Source organism: Coffea arabica, chromosome 6c, assembly GCF_036785885.1.
Source record: "Coffea arabica cultivar ET-39 chromosome 6c, Coffea Arabica ET-39 HiFi, whole genome shotgun sequence".
In the NCBI taxonomy this organism is placed as follows: Eukaryota; Viridiplantae; Streptophyta; class Magnoliopsida; order Gentianales; family Rubiaceae; genus Coffea; species Coffea arabica.
Genome location: NC_092320.1, coordinates 53,521,559 through 53,540,974, shown reverse-complemented (window position 1 = coordinate 53,540,974; position 19,416 = coordinate 53,521,559). Strand labels below are relative to the sequence as shown.

Sequence of the window (19,416 nt, the reverse complement as noted above, 5' to 3'; positions counted from 1 at the left end):
ATCTTGATCTCTCAAGAACAAGTTATAAAGATGAACTAATGCTAACTTAGTGTTTTCTAATTCTAAAAACATTCTAAATAACTCTCCTATTTATAGCTTTCCAAACAACTAGCCTAAATATAGTAGGAATTAGTTTCTTAAAGCAGAAAAAGGTCACGTTTGAGTGAAAATCCGATAAAGTTCAGCTCAAAATTTAGCCTAAAGACCGGCCTTGGATATTGGACAAAGCTAAAAAATCAATCAAATTAGAAGAAATCCGGTTTAATGACCAAGCTAATGTTTAGTGCTAGATGGGATCCACTCGTAAATCCAAGAGATTTATCTGCGAATTCATGTAAACCTAACAACCTTCCTTACTTCTTGTTTCTTCTTGCCTATTGTTTTTTCGTATGATTCACCTCGTTCCCAAACTCTCAAAACCAGTTCATTTTCTCTCAAATTGAGGTCTTCATCTATTAGAACAATATAAGATCAAAATTAAGCAGTTTCCATTCAAATTATAGTTCAAATATCATAATTAACTAACAAAATACACATATAAAATACTACAATTCATGCATCATCAAAAAGCAAAAACACCTTTTTTTTTTAAAAAAAAAGGTTAGCTTTTACATAATTGGTGCTATAATTTGGGCATTTTGGACTTTGAATTGACTTAACTCTTTCACAAATCACAATAAAGTACTCACACTTATTACGTAAGGTAATTTGATTGAAGTGTAAATTAAACACCAAAAGCCTTGTTGGGTTGTGATATCCATAAAGAACAAGCGAACATTCCTCATAATATGCGACCAAATTTTATCAATATACCCCTAAAAAATAAGTTATTATTTAATGGTTGGAAAGTTGGAATTTCAACGTCAAGCCAATATAAATGGAGAAGAATCAAAATGGAGGAGGAAAAGACAATTTTTGAGGCTATTTTGTCACCAAATTCTTGTCTTTCCTAAACCCAATGTCACATGGCAAAGACGAGATAGCGTGTACTACTTTGTTTTATTTAGTTTATAGACAAATTTAGGGAAAATAGTTGAATACATCCTTCGTATTTTGTTAAATAAATTTTTTCGTCTCTCACTTTTAAAGTGTTAACTTTATGTTCTTTACAAATTTAAGTTAATAAAACTTGGTACCAATTTAAGTTTTCGACCAGTTTTTGGCCTGAAATCACCATGTTACCAATATACTATCATTTTTTATGTACAAAAAAGTTAGATGTCACTTTTTAGTGGTATAAATGAACACGGACTAGACTCGATCCCCTTTTTTGGAAAAAAAGAATATGGTTTGGACCGAATTTTAATTTTTTAGGGATAAAAATGAATATGGATCGAATTATTTGTTTAATTATAAATGGGATCTAACTTTTTGCTTTTGGAAAAATGATCATATGTCGGTTACATGATGGATTCAAGGTAAAAAATAATAAAAAATCTGGGTTGGAATCGAATATTTTTTACTTGATTTTGTAAGGGATGTAAAGTTATTATTTAAAAAGTGAAGGATGAATAAATTCATTTAGCGAATATTTGAGGAACATTTTGAAGGATTTTTTTTCCATAAATTTATACAATCTAAATTATTAGTGTGTGTAATACTTTTATAAATTCTACAAAATTTTATTAAATATTTCATTGTTGTTTGCCACATAATAGCACTTTCTTGACTAACTTCGGTTTCGTTTGAATTTCTCATTTTTTGAAAAACAAAATTTTCAAATATAATGCTACTGTAATACACAAATAAAAATAACTCCAAAAATATCGCATCCATACAATATATCAAAACAACTCCGAAGATACAAAAAAAATAAAAAAAAACCTACACCATTTTCTTCTTCTATCTATCACCACCACCACCGCCACCATCCCCTCCTTTCTCTTCTTTCCTCTCCCTCCCTCTTCCCTTCTCCCCTAAATTTGGCCTCGACCAAAGACTGTGATCTGGCCACGGGGCCGCAATATCGTGACCAGAGAGGGGAAGAGGAGTGGTGAGGCATGGCGGGAGAAGGGGGGAAAGGGGAAGCGAGGAGAGGAGGAAAGAGAGGGAGAAGGAACATGGGAGGAGCAAAGAGATGGAGATGGAGGAGGAGGCAGGGGAAGGGGGAGGGAGAAAGAGAGGGAGGAAAAGGGAGGGGGTGATAGCGGTGTTGGGTAGTGGTGGTAGGTTTTAAAAAAATATCAAAAAAATTTTAAATTTTAAAAATACCCTAAAATTTATCCCAAAAGCACCTCAAAAAATATCACGAAAAACATCTATGGTAAAAAGTTTTTATATACACTATTACACTAAAATATTTCAAAAACCACCCCCAAAATAGCAAACCGAAACGGAGTATAAACCGTTCCTACTACATAGAAAAGAAAAAAGAAGTATATAGAAAAAAAATCTCACATATTTAAAAAAGGCATAATTTCATAAATCACCTTGAAGTTTCTAACAATTTCACTAGCCTCCCCTAAAGTTTGTAAAATTACACAAACCTCTCCTAATATTAAGATTTTGATAACAAAATTAGTCCAATTAGAAAAAGTAACATTAAAAAAGTACTTTAAAAAGAGAGAAAAAACTTTTATTTCATAAATACCCCTCAGCCATGTATATAAATTGTATTAGTAAAAGAATGGAAATAATTAAAAGTTAGAAACAATTAATACACACATTTTACCACTCAAAAAGTTCATATTCAATAAATTAAAAACATAAATAAGCAACAAAACTACACTAATGATCAGAGGATTTAGCAAAACAGACTAGTCATCTTTTTTTGACATGATGTTTGCTACAACTCTTGTGATTTTGAAAAGAAAAATTTTCTAATTTTGTCTTTCTTTTCCCTCCTTTTTCCTTTACTAATATCTAACGATTAAGTGATAAGAGCACTAATTAACTATTAGTAACTAATTAATGGAAATAACTGTTGAAAATTTCTTTGATGATGAACGATCACTTGTAATTACAAACTACATCAATTAATAAATCTAATGACATTATTTTGTGATTGATAAAATTTGACAATAACCAGAAATCAATTGTACATAATGTAAGAAGAAGGGTTTTGGCAGAAGGAAAAATACAGGCCAAAAGAAGGTTTTTAAAATCAAAAGAATCATAACAAACATCATATTAAAAGATATCACTAGTTTATTTTGTTGAATCTTATGATCATTAATGTAGTTTTGTTGTTTATTTGTGTTGTTTAACTTATTAAATTTGAACTTTTTGAGTGGCGAAACTGTGTGTATTGATTATTTCTAACTTTTAATTTTTTTATTCTTTTTTTAATACAATTTATGTACATGCATAAGGAGTATTTAAGAAATAAAAGTTTTATCTCTCTGTTTAAAGTATTTTTTTAATGTTATTTTTTCTAATTGAGCTAATTTTATTATTAAAACCTTCACCTAAGGAGAGGTTTGTGTAATTTTATAAATTTCAATGGAGTCGAGTGAAATTGTTGAAAACCTTAGGAGAGGTTTCTGAAATTATTCCTTCAAAAATACCAATTATAAAAAAATTTGCATGAAATTATACAACGTGCTTTTCCAAGTGCTCACACGTGCCAAAGAAGCCCCTCCGTTCTTTACTCCACTTGGTGTCCCCATCCACCGCTTGAAAAAAGTTCCACTGAGATGAGAAATAGAAGAGTACAACTACTGCTCGCAGTATGCTTAAAAACACGCAGAGCACCCACTACCAAACAAGAACGATCACTTGTTACTGTTTTATCCTAAAACCCTAACCCCCGAACTCCCCCAAAATCTCCAAAACCCTACCATGCCTTTTCTTCTTCTATCGTCGTGATTTTATTCCATCGACAGAATCCAGAAATGGAAGTCGAACCATCCGAGGAAGAATCCTCCAAAACAGTAGCAAATTTATTAAGCGATATAGCGATAAAGGGTCCGTTACCATCATCAGTAGCTAAGTTATCGGGGTCTTCTAGGGGCATTCCTTCGGAGAAAGACTTCCATTTCTACAAAAATTTCAATGAATTCAAGACGCCCATCAAAGAAATTGACGATAAATCGAAAAGCTTGCTGGAGAGAATTGGTGTTTCGTCGCAATTGTGGGGGAAAGCGCTGGAATTTCCGCGGAATTTGGATTTTGATGATATTGATGCGTATGATTGGTTGGTGAACATCAATGATGATGTTTTGGAGAAGCTTGATGCCTCACTCGATGAATTTCGCGTAGGAAGAGGTGAGGAGAGTGGCTTTCAAGTGGTACAGGGGAGGAAGAATAGGAGAGGAGTGACTAGTGGTAGTGAAGAAGCGGTCAGAGGAGTGCAGGTGGCTGTGAAGCCCAAGCCTAAAGTGCCATTTCATATAGCAACGATTCCGAGGCCTCAGGATGAGTATAAGTTTATTGTGAATAATTCCAATCAGCCCTTTGAGCATGTTTGGTTGCAGAGGAGTGAGGATGGTTCCCGTTTTGTTCATCCTTTGGTGAGTAAGGTTTTCAACTTTTTTATGTGATAATTGATGTGCATATCTTTCATCATGTGATTATTAGGTTGCTTTCTTTCTTGGATTTTGCTATTTCATTTTGTCTTGAGCACATTTTGTTCTTTGTTTCTTGGATTTGTTGGAACCTATATTTACGTGTTTGAAGTGTCAATTTTTGGATATCAATTCATATGTTTGCGTTCTTCCTCCTCTGTAGCAGATAAATAAGAGCAAATTAACAAATACAAATGCTAATACTTCTAGATATGCACAAGATGCTGCACTCAGCCATCATTTGCTGATGTTTTCTTGCTTGGGTTGTAGTGTATAGTAGAACAGTCAGATGGCAAAGAAAGGTTTCCTAAATTTAGATGCTCAATCATGTTTTGGTGCTTATCCATTTAGTTCAGGAAATAAGACTAAGTAGAATCTCACGTACATCTATGTATACGCTGGTATATCAAGAAGATTTAACTATGTCAAAGTTATAAATTATCCATTTTCTTTGTTTGGGTCCAAGTTTTAAGTGTAAATTTTATTGACAGGGGAAGTACTATGGATGAGCATGGTACAGTTCTCAAAAGAAGAAAAATTGAGACTAAAGGTGGTTGGTCTTATTCATGCATGTGGTGAACTCTTTATATGGAAGTTAGGTTTTTGGGTCTTAGAGGACTTGCAGGAGTTACATTTCAGTCCATCTCACAGATGCCTTGTGGCAAAGGATATGTAATATGGGTTTCAATGGTCCAAACGGTATGATTGTTTGGAATTAAGATATCTGGTATATCAGATTTTTGGTGTGGAGTAAATGATGCAATAGTTAGGTCTGTTTCAATTTGTATCGTCAGAAAGTGAAATTTCCTTTGTAAAATGTCTTCAATGTTTGCTATTTTTAAAGTTCCTTTTGTGGTTGCCTGTGACTATTGGCTTATTGATCGATGGGGTATTCTGTGTCAATTAGCATGAAGTTAAACCCATTCTGGGACTTTCCCTCTAGATGGGAAAGGCTAGTTGTGCGGGCTATGACATTGTATTTGTTTTCAAAGCATTTAAGTTACAAATGTTTCTTTATCATTTTACATGTTTGATGTACTGTCAATCAATTATAATGTTTGAGGGATTGCTTACTAAGTTATGTAAGTTGCATCCATGTAACCCCACTTTTAAGTCTTGACTTTTTGACCTGTTGTAGGTCACCTCCCATTTAATGCCTCTGGGATCCTATTATACTAATTTCTTTTCATGTGCTTTTTGGACTTTTACCTTTTAGTATGGCTCAGCTTTATGTTGTTGCTTTGAATTGAAGTAGCGGGTTTTGTTATTACAGTTTCATCCTTCTGTTGGTCTTTCTTGATAGCATCTTTGTTGAGTCTCCCTTATATGCAGTTTACCTGTTTCTAATTTGCTCATATCTTCTAAGTGCAGTGACTTTCACTTTTGACAGATTTTGCGTGGCTGTCTGGTATCATGACACTCCTTTTTTGCCTGTTGTGTTCGTTGTTACAGGGATTCTTATTCCTGTTATCTAAGTTTGTATGAAACAGCCAAAGTAGAGGTTAATGTAATTTTAGGAATGTGTGATCCTCAAATTGTTCAAAATCTTTTGGAATGGTAGTCTTTTTTCCTAAAATAATAATGCATGTAAGTAGTGTCCTTAGTTGTTGAGATTTTAAGTTAGAAAATAGTTAGGCTTGTGTATATTGATTGCTTAAAGTAAAGAGTTTGGGGCTTGTGGCAGAGCTTTATAGGATATTGGGATTGTGCAGAAGTTGGATTCCAATAGTTGGAGGTCTTCAATTTGTATGCAGAAAAAGTTGCTAAATTGATGCTGTCTTAATTGCCAAATTAACTAATTACATTAGTGGATGAACTAGTGATATAATATGCCACTGAAAGTTGAAGCATTAGTTACAAATTCATTATTACTCTGCTGGATTGCTGGAAATTCTTTGGGATTCTAAATTGAGGATATCTTATTATTTTACTACCTGCTGTCGCAAAAGTAACTTTTTTGAAGCAGCCAGGAGAACAATAAAGTAGGCTCTGCCATGGAAGCTGGTATGTAATCCACTTGCATATCATTTTGCTCAAAAAATCTAGCCTCTAGCCTTTTAGTGCTCGCCATGCTTAGATATGGGACAAAGTCTTTATATACTCCCAATGCTCCTTTTTATTTTATGTTTAGTTGGCTGAGTTCATCTAGGTTTTGAAGTTCTTGGACTTGATGTTTTATGAGGATACTTGGTGGTTTTGCTTATAACAGTTGATTTCAGTTCTAGAGTTCCATGTTTTTGGGCCACTATTGCTTGATCTATGTTTGTGAAAACATGGACGCTAATTCATATTTTCTTGTATGCAGGAGAATCATTCATTCTTGGACTTTGTTGATAGAAGTACCAGCAACGTCACACCTGTAAAACCTCATCCACTAGAGTCTACGCCTTTCATGCTTGTAGAAGATGTCAAAGATTTGAAGAAGTTAGCTGCCAAGTTGAAAGTTGCAGATGAGTTCGCGGTAAATTTTTGAGCATGATGATTTTTCTTCCTACTTGTTAGTTACTAAGGACATGTTATTCAGACTCTGAAACTGAGGGTTGTTTTAAAAATATTTTTAGTTTTTAATCGAGTTCTGAATTTAAAGTTAGAATTGGTACTCTTCATTGTTGGTTTTGATGCTCTTCAATTCTCGTTTCCAAGTGAGAATTGGTACCCTTCATTGTTGGTTTTATTTTTTCCCTGAGTGTCTATTTAGTCCTATTGTATTTGTTTGGCCTATTTCATTGCAAGATTGCTGAAAGAGTTGAACTTTAGGGGAATGTGATAGTACGGGAGTCTTGGAAAGTGCACTTGTTTGAAAAGAAATTGAACCTGCTGATGTTTAAAGAATTAATACTTGCATCAGTATTACACATCCATGTCTGATTGCTGCATTTCTTCTTTCCTGAAGGAATAGTACGAGAGTCTTTGAAAATGTACTTGTTTGAAAAATAATTGGACCTTGCTGGGTTTAGAAGAATTAATACTTGCCTCGGTATCGCACATCCAAGTCTGCTTCCTGCATTTCTTCTTTCCTGTGGGACAGTTTATTCACATAATCTGCTACACATGTCTGGCTTTATATGAATGTTTAGAAGCATGCTTGTGCCCAACCTGTGGAATCTGTGTAAGACCTGAGTTTCATTTTACCCAAGAGTGAAAAGTTTTGACTGCTACATTGAATATTACTGGTTGCTGCAGTGTTTCAACTGTAGACTGTCTTAGGATCAATGATAGCCTATACTGTGCCCCTATAAAGCTATATAATGCTGTGTAATTTGTACAAAGAATACTTTGTGTTTGTTGTTTTTTAACCCCCACAAATGTTGGGATATGGAGCTAGAATAGTTTGAAGATTGTATATTATGATGGATTGTTCAATGCTTAATTTGAATAATCTTGTTGTGTGTTGAATTTCACATAAGGGGCTATTGCTGAATTTGTTGTATTAATCTCGTTTCAAATGGGTTTGATGATTATGAGGGAGGTTTGAATGGGCGAAAACTTAATAGATCTATTTGAAAAGGTCAAGAAAGAAGATCAGTATAGTGCTTGGCCTTTTTTTTTTGGGGGTTGGGGGGGGGAGTTCTAAAGGGATAAGAATGAAAGATGAATATTATGGTTTGGTTGTTTATATCTTGCGTCTCAGTTTTTTAAAATAGCAAATCTTTTTTTTTATTCCAAAGATTACATTTTGATGGTGAGGAAAATAGCTTCCATAGTGTCTAATAAGTCATTACTAATTGGCATGGTTCCCTGAGTATTACGACACAGCTGTCTAATAACTTCTTTTGTCCTGCCAGATAGGAATCATATCTTTATTTTATTTAAACTGAAATTATTTGTTAAAGAAGGTAAACTGAATTCAATAAAATGATAAAGCAAGTTTTGCTTTTTTTTTTTTGGATTTTATTCTTAGGATGGATATCAAGAGATGTTCTGTCTGTATTAAGTTTGCATGAAACTGATTCCTTTTTGGATACAAATGTTTTTCACAATAACAAACAGAAGCAGACATGAACCGTCTGTGCCATTTTCTGCCAAGGGTAAAGTTGGGTCTTAGACATTTGTTCCGAGTCTTCAGCTTCTGCATGGTTCTTTGATCATGGGCATTCAGTTTTCTACACTTTTGGCTTTATATTGATTTGTCTACACCTTCCAGATTCAACATTAGATGGTTCTATTTGAGGCTGCGCCTGAAAACTACCTTGCTGTGAAATGAGCTACATGTCAAAAAGATATATGTATACATACTCGTATGCATTAAAAAAGCACACAGGGAGGCTATTCTGTTCTTTCAGTTTTGTAAATATGGGTGCTTGCTTTGTCATGTCATCTTTGAGAATGGTTGATCACTTGTCAAATTCATTATTTTGGAAATTTGTGCGCGTATTTACTTGCACCTAATGTTGGTATTTAGGATAAAATTTTTTGTGTTGTGTGCATGTTTCTTGCTGACTTTGAGCTGCACTTATTCCTGATTAATATTAGTGACTCGTTACTAAAGAGAATTGGATAGTTGGGTTCTTTATCTTTTATTTTGCTTGTTGATTAATTTTTGCTTTATTTTACCTTCTCATTATCCTTTTAAAAAAAAACTTGTATAGAGGCTTTAGGATATTTATTATTGCCTTAATTTCAAGTTGTTTCGATGTTCATGCACATCCTCAAGAGGACCATTTTTTTCTGTATCAACCTCAGTTTTTCAGTGTTAAAATTTTAGCAAGCTTTTAAATGTTTAGATGTTATAGTATGTTCTTATAAGCGCATTTTTGTAATCAGTTTCATAATTAAGCACTAGTTTTGGTGTGCCTCATATATAGGTTGATCTGGAACATAATCAGTACCGCTCTTTTCAAGGACTTACATGCCTAATGCAAATATCTACCAGAAGTGAGGATTTTGTGATAGACACGCTTAAGCTTCGCATTCATGTTGGCCCATATTTGAGGGAAGCTTTTAAAGATTCCAACAAGAAAAAGGTGAAGTTTCTGGATGTTTTTCACTCTGACATTGCAGCACTCTTGACATATTACTGTGCTTATTAGGTGATGCATGGAGCAGATCGAGATATTATATGGCTTCAGCGGGACTTTGGCATATATGTCTGCAACTTGTTTGACACTGGGCAGGTTGTTGGCTTAAGCTGCTATTTTTTGAACCAAGGTCTTTATTTGAATTTCTTTCTTGGGTTTTCAAGTTGCGCACATTTGTGATATTGTCAAAAAATATGGCCTATCTGTTGATAACTTTCGCTATTCCTTTCCTATTGGGATCTCTTATAGCAACCAGGCAGTAAGAAATAGTTACTTATCATGTGTGTTTGTCTTGATTTTCGATTGTGCCTTTCGTCATGGTGGCTTGAGTAATTATGTCACTATGGTACTTATGGGAATCAAAGGCATGCATTTTTCAAAATTACCAATTAGTCCTATTTGAAATTTCTTTGAAAATTGTATTTATCTTTTAGTACTATTTAACTTTATAGGATCATGGTTAAATTTGTAGTCCTAATTTCTTTTTATAGAACTACCTTTCAATGGTTTACCCTTAAGAGCTTCTAATGTTGAAATAGTACCTACTTTGTTGGAAGGAGAAGAATTATGTGGTGACATATGAAAAAAATTACTTCAGTCTTCGAGCATTTGCATATTTAACTCAAACTTGTGTTCTTTATATGATTGGGAACTAATAGTTTTTAAGGGGACGAGTTCTCACGTAATTGTTTTGAATTGAAAATGTAACTTGGAACCTAAAGCATTTGAACTTAAAAGGTGGATTGGACAAAAGAATTTCACCAAGATAACTAGGATGTTTTGGGGGTTGCTATGAAAAGTTGGCATTTTGGTCCCTAAAAAATGTGAAGGGTTCTAATGCCTTGTTAAGTTTGTAACATGACTTAATTTTAGTTGCCAACAATATTTGGTGCTGCTGCAGGTAGGTGCAACTGGTGTAATAGTACTTGGTCTTTCTTCACTTTTTTCGTCTCTGTGAATTGATTTAGTTTAACATCAAAAGGCTTGAAGAGATGGGTTCTGTTAGTAAGAAGGTATTAATGTTTTAAAACAGATGGGTGCACAAGTTCTTTGAAGGGCTTACTGATGTTTTAGCGGGCTGACCATGCGTTAGGTTTCATTTATCTTGCATTGCCCCCCGTTTTTTCTTCTCTTCTTTCCGATGCTCCCCAAGAATGAGTGCCCTGGATTGATAGTCATCTTCAGGTAGTGTGAGTGAATATTGTATGATCTGAATCTTTGATTGTTCAGATAATATGAATTTCGGATACAAATGGTCAGTGATTGTTCAGAGATTTGAGGAAATATAGCCAGGTTTATTGATTATTGCATTCTAGGGTGGGTAGATACCTTAGATTAAGGGTCACAGAAAAAGGTGGAGATTTTACCTGCCTGAAAGCCTTGCATGTAAGAAGGTCAAATCATTATGTTCGTGGAAAGTAGCATCTTATCTGACGCTGGATGCATGGGATATGAGTTATCATTGCAAGAGCTTTACCACATATGAGGTCCTATAAATGATGGAGCAAAAGATAGGTAAGATCTAGCCTATTAGTGCTAGTGGAAGAACGGGAGAATGGTAGGCATGTTTCAGGGCTGTGAACAGTAACGTGAGGAATAAGGAGAAAAAATCACACAATTAATTAAGAAAACTCAAATCGTTATTCATCAATCTGACTCTGCCCTGAACAAAGTAGAAACATTAATTTTTTGCAAGCATTTATAGAACTTTTTAGGAACTTCCCTATATGGTAAATAATTAGAAAAGACAATCATGACACGATTGCTGGAACTTTTGTGTGAACAAGTAAAAGAGAAATAGCCTTGAGATCCATAATTCGAGACTACTAAAACTCAGAATGAAACTGTGATGCCTTTCTATTGACGCAATCTTCCTCCCAATAAGGCTGCTAATTTCAACAGGATGGCTTTTTGATGTTCGAGGAAAAGCATGAAAATTATTAGGTGTAGGTTTGCTCAAAATTTGTGTTGAATGCGCCATTCTCTCCTGGTTGGAAAAAAACTCGCCCTTGAGTTTTAGAGAATTGTGGAATAAAGAACTTGAGGGTCTGAAACAAGTAGAAAGGAGAATTGCAGTTTTAAATGATTTTTTCTTGCCAAGGACAAAGTCAATTGTTGGAGTGAAATACAGAAATTTTTTGTGGAACATGTGACGCTACCACGTCCTCATTCGTATACTCTGTTATGTTAAACTCATTCTCCTTGGCTGTAACAAGGCTTCCCATAGACTTAGTTTCTGAAACTTTTTTCACAAGAGAATCCTTGCCTGCGTCCATCTTAGTTCTATCTTCAAAATTTTGAAGAGCCACTTTTGCCATATTCTTGACAAACTTGTCAAGGTCAGTGGTCAATTCTGAAAGTTTAGGTATAGTTTTAATTCACTGGAAATTCATCAGCAGCCAAAACGTTATGATATTTGCAGCTTTGGTAAGAGGAGCATTAACCAGAATCTGACTTTCTATTGTTTCTGCCTGTTGGATAAATGGGAAAGAGTGTTCTTCTTGCTGTCCAAATGGCATGACATCCTGGTTTGAAGCTACAGAAGTGTAAGACTGCCAGCTTCTTGTGAGAGGTTCCTATGCAATTTGGATTTGATGTGATAGTGGAGTAAACTTTAACATTCCCATTTAAGATATGTTGTTTTCTGCAAGAATATCTTTTGATGATGATAAGAGGGCAGGTAGTCTTCTTAGAGTACGCCTCTCATCTCCTTCCAAGTATAATTATGTCCTGTGTTGCATTGCATCTTGTCTGACCAATAGACCACTACATCTTAGCCCTCCCAACCAGCTTTGCTTGGCAAATAGGTTTTGTTACAATCCGCAAGATTATGGTAGTTGAAGAAATATCCCAGAGAAGCCAGCCATCTATAGAATATTGTAGGATGACCTAAGCCATCATAACATGAAACAATTATGCTGATGTGGTAGATGAAAAATCAGGCCATCTACCTGACCATATAAATAAAGGAAGAAAAAATATGGCTGATGCGGAGGAAGAAAGTTTTGGCTGTGGATACCAAACTGATGTAGGACAAGATAGCTGAGATCTTGACCACTAGTGCTAGATGAAGAATGGGAATGGGATATCATGGGGCTGTGAACAGTAATGCAAGGAAAACGAGGGGGAAAAGAACAAAACTAGTACACCAAGAAAACTCATCTTTGTTCATTAATCTCTCTACCTAGAATGACTTATTTTTGTGTGCAATTAAATGTCCAAAATATCCTTAGGACCTAAAAGTCTAGAAATTACTACTACTTAGGGAATAGAACTACGATGAACATAAATATAGTTAATTGATGTATTCTTACTTCAAATGAGGCTGCTATTGTTTCAATTCAGTTGTTTTACGTGTTTTAGCGACTTCTAGAAGCTAGTGTTTTAGCGACTTCTAGAAGCTAGTTTCTTCACTTGATTTCCAGGTGCTATAACGTCAATCTGTTTTATGGCTGTGCAATTAGAAATCCATTTTCTGCACCTATGCTGTTGAATGAGCAGCTCCTTGATTGGTATGTTAATTCTTTTGTTATTGGTGCTATGATCCAGTTACTAAGATGTATTAGAGAATGAATCTCTGGATTTTAGGTGTCAATTTTAAACTCTCTAAGTTGTTTCTGTTTCTTTGATTTCTGGTTTACTGGTACTCTAGTTCTTGTAAAGTAAGCAAAAAGATGGTTAATGGTTCTCAAATTACATGCCAAGAAATAATGAGTAAAATTCTGCTGCTTTGTAATAATATGTATAGTAAAAAAAAAGAAAAATTGATGAAAAGGACATTGAGTGCTTTTGGATTTCCTAATCCCAGTAGAATATGGCGTTGATCCACCTTTATGCGACCTCATCATTGTCCTGTTATGATAAAAATTTGCTAGGTTTTCTATTTACAGTGTTGATGTAGAATTTTCTCTTTTATAGGCCTCAAGGGTATTGAAATTGGAAAGGAACAGTCTGGAATATTTGTTGCACCATTTCTGTGGAGTTACTGCAAATAAGGAGTAAGCATGTACTACTTGCAGCTAGCAAATGTTTGGCAGCATAAATGATTTTGTGCCCTAGAATTGTGCATTCTTTTCCCTCCCTACTTTCTCCAGCACAAATATATCTGATAATACCTTCAGATTGATCAGCATACCTTTTACAGATACCAAAATGCTGATTGGAGACTACGCCCCCTTCCTCATGAGATGCTCAGGTACGTCTGTGAAAGGGATATGTGGTCATTCCTTTCCTTTATTAAGCTGTGTTGCCGTGTAAGACACACAATAGTTATCAAGACTAGACATTTTAGTCAGTTCTGCTATTTGGTTCATTCTTGCCTATCAGCAGTAAAGTTGAGCTTATTGTTTTGTTTGTGTCTCTAAGTTGGTTTTTTGTCAGCAAGGTATTAGCTGGAACACAACTGTTAAGGTACTTTCAATGTGAACAATACATGAAAGGCCCAGTTGCTACTTCCCGAAATTAACCCATGTAATATCTTCTTTTAAGATTTCCTTGAAGCATTGGGTATTGGTTATCCATGTATATGGCATCCTTTCGTCTTTATGATTGCTACCCAAATGATAATTTGAATTGCAAATACAGGGTCGGTTTTTAGGTGTAATGGCATGTAAATTCTCCTTTGTTGAGGGTCTTAGTTCCTCAATCTACATTGCAGGTTTCAATTTTTGCCTGTAAATTATTTAGTATGGACCTGATAATGAAGAGAGGTTAACTAAACCTTAGTATTCTCTAATCTCTCCTTCCCCCATTCCAGTTTCCCTGTCTAAAAAATGTTAAATGTAGAATTACTGCTTCATAATTACCGTGTTTGTTTCTCTTCTACGTTCATATGATCTCAGATATCCAATATATGTTGGTATTGATTTGTGACTTCAATTTTATAGATATGCGAGAGAAGATACACACTACCTTCTGTATATCTATGATTTAATGAGAATGAAGCTACTATCAGCATCTAGTGAGACTGAAGATGTCAATCCTCCTCTCGAAGAGGTAGGCCCTTTTCTATTTTCTTCATTGGCTACCTGAGAAAGGCAAGATGTGGTTACCATTTGCTATTTTTGCTTATCAATTTTCTGTTTTCTATATTTGTCTGGAATAACATGTTGGATAAAGGCCTATTGGTCATGGGGTATGTAATCAGATTGGCATTTCATCTGAGGAGGAATTGTACCTGTATTTTTAATGTTTTGTTTAAGGCTGAGCAGTGCCTTTGATCAACTGGACCTTTGATCAACTGTGTCCCAGAGTAATCAGATTAATTCTCGATATCTTACTGGAAAGTACATAGCCTTTAGTTCATAAACTGTTGTAGATAAAGATATTTGGAAAATATAACAGATTGACCAAATACTTTGGTGTTAAGAAAAATATAATTGTTAATCTTTTCTTTTTCTTCTCTGGAGTTTGTGTACTGTGAATGCATCTTGGATCTCATCCTTATCACTACCTGAAAATCATAAAAGAAGAAATGGAGGACACTATACTACTTTTCTTTTAAATTGTCCTGCATCTTAGTGGAGAATTGAACACTTCCATGGTCCACGTGGGGATTAATAATTGATGGGCAATAAAGAACACGTCTAGGTTTTGATGTTGAAGTATGGGAAGATATGCCGTAGAAGCAGGAAATCCCAACTAATAGTGGCATTGTCATCCCCACATTTGCCAAATAGGTGCTTGCTTTGTAACTGGCTAACTAAGGTGGGCATTCGTTAACTGTTCCAGAAGAATCTGCAAATATTTGGTCAAACTGCAAAGTTCTCCCCAAGAGCGTATGCATGGGACTACTGAGACTGTAGGTGACAATGATGGATATATTTGCAATGGTATCACACTGGTATCACACCCATTTGCAATCATACAATCTGCTCTAGTAATTATTGTAAATTACTCACTGGTATAATATTATATATGTGATAACACAATTTATGATTTTGTTTCAAATGTAATCTGCAGATATGTATCACATATTAACGGATTGTATTTTCTGACAATCACAGTTGACAAAAACTAGTGTACTTTCCAACGTCAAGCATCTGAGAGTGTCATTTTCTAGAACATGAAATGTTAGTTCTAAATGAACTTAAAAAAAAAAAAAAAGTCAGTGTTAGAATTTAGTTTCACTAGGTGGGTAAGATACATGCCTCATTAGCTCTATTCAAATTTGATATTCACTTTTTGCGCATGTGGCGCATCTACACCTGTCAGTGTAAAAAAAAATCTCCAGTGACAGTGCATATATGATTAATCCTTTCTAAATTTGCAAAATTTTTAGCAAAAAGATAATTAGAAACTCGAGTAAAATAAAGTAATTGTAAATTAGCTTGTTGAAGAAAAGGCAAAAGGTGGTCTTCAGAAGTTGGTAAGGGTAACTGTCTGCTATTGTTTATAATTTGTAGCAACTTACGTAAAGTTGTATGAATTCAGCCTTTTTTCTTTTTTGTATTTTATTGGGATGAGCAAAGAATGATGTGTTGAAGCATCTTTTAGCCATGTTCAGGCTCACATTTGTCAAGTTTCTTCTTTAAAACCATCCCCCAGCATGTGACAGTTTGCCCTCTTTTTCTTCTGGTATTTGAGTGTAAAATGGTGGAGTCATCAAGGAAAGAGGGAGAGAGAAATGTTTAACTGCTATCTCAATACCCAATGATATGTCTTGAGCTATTCAACACTTTCATCTTATTGAAAATGGACTTCAGTTATTTCTCATCTTTGTTAATTGTGTTTGATTGTTCACTCAGGTGTACAAGCGCAGTTACGATGTCTGCATGCAGCTTTATGAGAAGGAGCTTTTGACCGATCGTTCATATCTTCATATCTATGGGTATGTTCTGGATTTAGCGATATTAGTGTGGCTATAAGCTTTAGATGAAAGTTTATTGATTTTTCTAATATGGCTTTTTAGATTTGAGTGTTCATCAGGAAAATGTCCATGTTTCTGCCATTACTTGTATTACCGTGTTTGTTATGCATGGCCTACCTTTTGTAATGCAGGTTACAGGGTGCTGATCTTAATGCTCAGCAGCTTGCTGTTGTTGCTGTAAGTTATTGCTTTCTTTCATAGTCTTCTCTCCAATGAGATAAAGTAACCATCATTCTAGAGCCTTGTAATGTTGTAACTGATCCAGTCACAGTTAGCACGTATGTGCTAGCATCTCTCTCTCTCTCTTGTTTAATGTGTGGTTCTTTCAGGATTTTCCTCCCATCTTCAGTTAATTAATGATTAATTTCTCTCTGGGCTTTAACATGTGATTGGGTTACCTTACACTATAATTAAATCCTTTGCAGGGTCTATGTGAATGGAGGGATGTTGTAGCCCGTGCCGAAGATGAGAGTACTGGCTATGTATTGCCAAACAAAACTCTTATTGAAATTGGTATGTGGAAACTGATTATTTTAAGTCTCCTCAAAACGTGGTTTGCTGAGTTGCCAACAAAGTTACTGATACATGTCAAACTTTCTTCATCCTCTTTTGCCAATACAAAAAGCCAAACAGATGCCTCTCACGACTAGCAAATTGAAGCGATCATTAAAATCAAAGCATCCATATATCGAGCGGAATCTTGGTTCTGTTTTAAGCATCATTAGGCACTCCATGCAAAATGCAGCTGCATTTGAAGTTGCGGCTCAGCAGCTAAAAGAACAGCATGTGGAAAGAGTAAGACTTCATTGCCTTAAGCTATAAATTTTTTTCTATCATACAGGGATGTTATGATGTTTTTATCTTTTATTTCATTCATAGTATAGTAGTTGTAATCTGAAGCTTCACAACTGAATCAGTTGTGTTATTTCAATATTCTTTTGTTGATACATTTGCTGAAAATTTTGAAACTATCTGCTTTCAAGTGTTGAATAGAATTCTGAATGGGGCGTGGACAAGTGGGAAGGCAAGGGTATTTTCCAAAGATTAAGTTACGCTTTCTTTTGGTTTTGGAAAGTGTACTTTTTTTCAACACAATTTCTCGTGCGGTTGTTATTAATGTGGGCTTGGACTAATTTAACCATTTATGGGGAGAAAATTCAGAATTAATGAACAGCGCTGTGGTACTTAAAAGCACTTTGAATTCAGGTGTCAACCTGCATTTGTTTTTCTTAAAAAAATGCTAGCTTGCAATATGGATGAATATGCTCTTCTGCACCTCGCTTTTGATTCACACTTAATTCTCGTAATCCAGTATGTTGTGATTTAGTAATTTGATATCCAATTAATTCAGGCAACTGAAAATATTTTAGTTGCTGAAGTAGATGAAGTTTTGCCCTCTGAAGCTCCTGAGATTTTGAAAACTGTTGGAGATGCTGAAGGTGTTACTCTTGGGACTTTATCATCTAACACCATGCTTGGGCATTCAATGGTTTCTGTACAGCAAGAAAACAAGTTGGTCGACCCAGGATGTTCAACTGGAGGTATTACAGCAAATTCACAGGCAATTCACAAGTCTCCTGGTGAAAGTGGAAGCATAAATAGTGCAGCTGATAGTTACACTGCTGCCATCCCAAGGGCAGCAGCCTGTGGTGCATCTGAATCTTCTGGAGAGGTAGATACCACGATAAAAACGTTGCCTCATAAGCTACAATTGTTTTCTGTAACAGTATTGTTACCATATTTTGTTTCTTGTAGGCTGGAGCCAGCATTCAGGTTCTGAAGAAGCCAAGCCGTGGTTTTGGGGCCCTGCTAGGAGGTTCTACAAAAAGAAAGCTCCATCCTGATATAAAGGTAATTTGTAATAGTTTGCTTTCTCCGAAGTAATTGGTTTTGATGCTCAGTTGTAATTATCTACGCTTTCTAAAAATGTTGGTACACCTCTGTGTATTTGTGATTGTGTCTGTATGGGTGTTTGCATGTGCACGTGCATGGCGTGTTTGTGGTTTTTGTGGTTCACATGTTTAGTTTGTATGGTACCCATTCACTGGCAGCTTATCGGATGTGATGGCATGTCGGACTTTCCAATGTCATAGGCTAGCTGAGTTGGTATTCAATTATTGATGATTTAGTTGAAGCTCTGCATAAATTTGCTGATATCTTGTTAAAAGTGTTTGCCCATGTAGTGGTTCAGATATCTTATCTTTTCAGCCAGACTCATTTCTTTTTGTTTGTAATTAATATGAGCACCAGGAAGATCAAAAGCTGGAAGAGATCAAGTCCTCGGTGAACCTTCCATTCCATGCATTTCCAAGCAGTGGTGAGCTGCTGCAGCCAGCTGCACAAGAACGTGCTGCACTAGTGGATACTTTACACAATGGACAACCTGTGTCAAATAGTTCAAACTTGGAAGATTTCATATTGCTGGGAGCTGGATCTGATGTTGAATCAGGAGATGATGGCACTGAAGCTGTGAATGTAGTGGTGGATAATAAGGAGGACAATGCTGTAGGTTCTACCTTGGATATGGAAGAGGAAGAGGGAGAGGGAGAGGATACTATGTCTCTATCTGATTTGTCTTCAAGTTTCCAGAAGTGCCTTCCCTCAATCAATCGAGTGAGGGATGGCAAACTTGTTGAGAAACCCCAAGAAAGTGCGGGCTTACTCCAGTTTAAGCCTTTTGACTACGAAGCAGCAAAGAAGCAGGTAATTTTCAGGGAAGATCCTAGTCCAAAGGCTGAGGATAGTAGGAGTAGGCTTACCAAGGGAGATAAGAAATCACAGAAGGAAGATGGGACAAGAGATTTACCACAGGGTAGGAGGCGCCAGGCCTTTCCAGCGTCAGGAAATCGAACTGCAACATTCCGCTGATTCTGGGCCTGGAGTGTCAGGTCAAAATTGATTAATACTTCTCTCCATTGTAAAGCAATTGAAACCCATGTAGTTTACTAGATGATTTAGTTGCTGGAATTCGATATAAAATTATCTATTATCTAGATTTCAAATGCTGTGCCTAGTTTCATTTGGT

General features: G+C 35.5%; 1 protein-coding gene across 2 annotated transcripts; it reads left to right on the top strand.

Annotated features, from left to right (window-relative positions):
* Positions 1–3,632: 3,632 nt before the first annotated feature.
* On the top strand, positions 3,633–19,393 carry LOC113691741 (protein RRP6-like 2). 2 transcript variants are annotated; one of them, XM_072053889.1, is made up of 14 exons: positions 3,633–4,451; positions 6,811–6,966; positions 9,311–9,469; positions 9,536–9,619; positions 13,442–13,521; positions 13,668–13,718; positions 14,410–14,518; positions 16,270–16,352; positions 16,523–16,568; positions 16,817–16,904; positions 17,017–17,186; positions 17,893–18,063; positions 18,147–18,242; positions 18,642–19,393. In XM_072053889.1, exons 1-14 carry the CDS (start codon positions 3,834–3,836, stop codon positions 19,257–19,259), a joined length of 2,529 nt encoding a protein of 842 aa, XP_071909990.1. In that variant the 5' UTR covers positions 3,633–3,833; the 3' UTR covers positions 19,260–19,393. The 2 variants fall into 2 exon arrangements, with proteins under 2 accessions (XP_071909990.1, XP_071909989.1); XM_072053888.1 differs by having other exon boundaries at positions 17,743–18,063.
* Positions 19,394–19,416: the final 23 nt, after the last annotated feature.

Coding starts and splice junctions, on each gene's coding strand:
- LOC113691741 (XM_072053888.1), top strand. CDS start 3,834: ATGGAAGTCGAACCATCCGAGGAAGAATCCTCCAAAACAGTAGCAAAT. Junction 18,064..18,146: donor CATCTGAATCTTCTGGAGAG/GTAGATACCACG, acceptor TGTTTCTTGTAG/GCTGGAGCCAGCATTCAGGT. Junction 18,243..18,641: donor AGCTCCATCCTGATATAAAG/GTAATTTGTAAT, acceptor TATGAGCACCAG/GAAGATCAAAAGCTGGAAGA.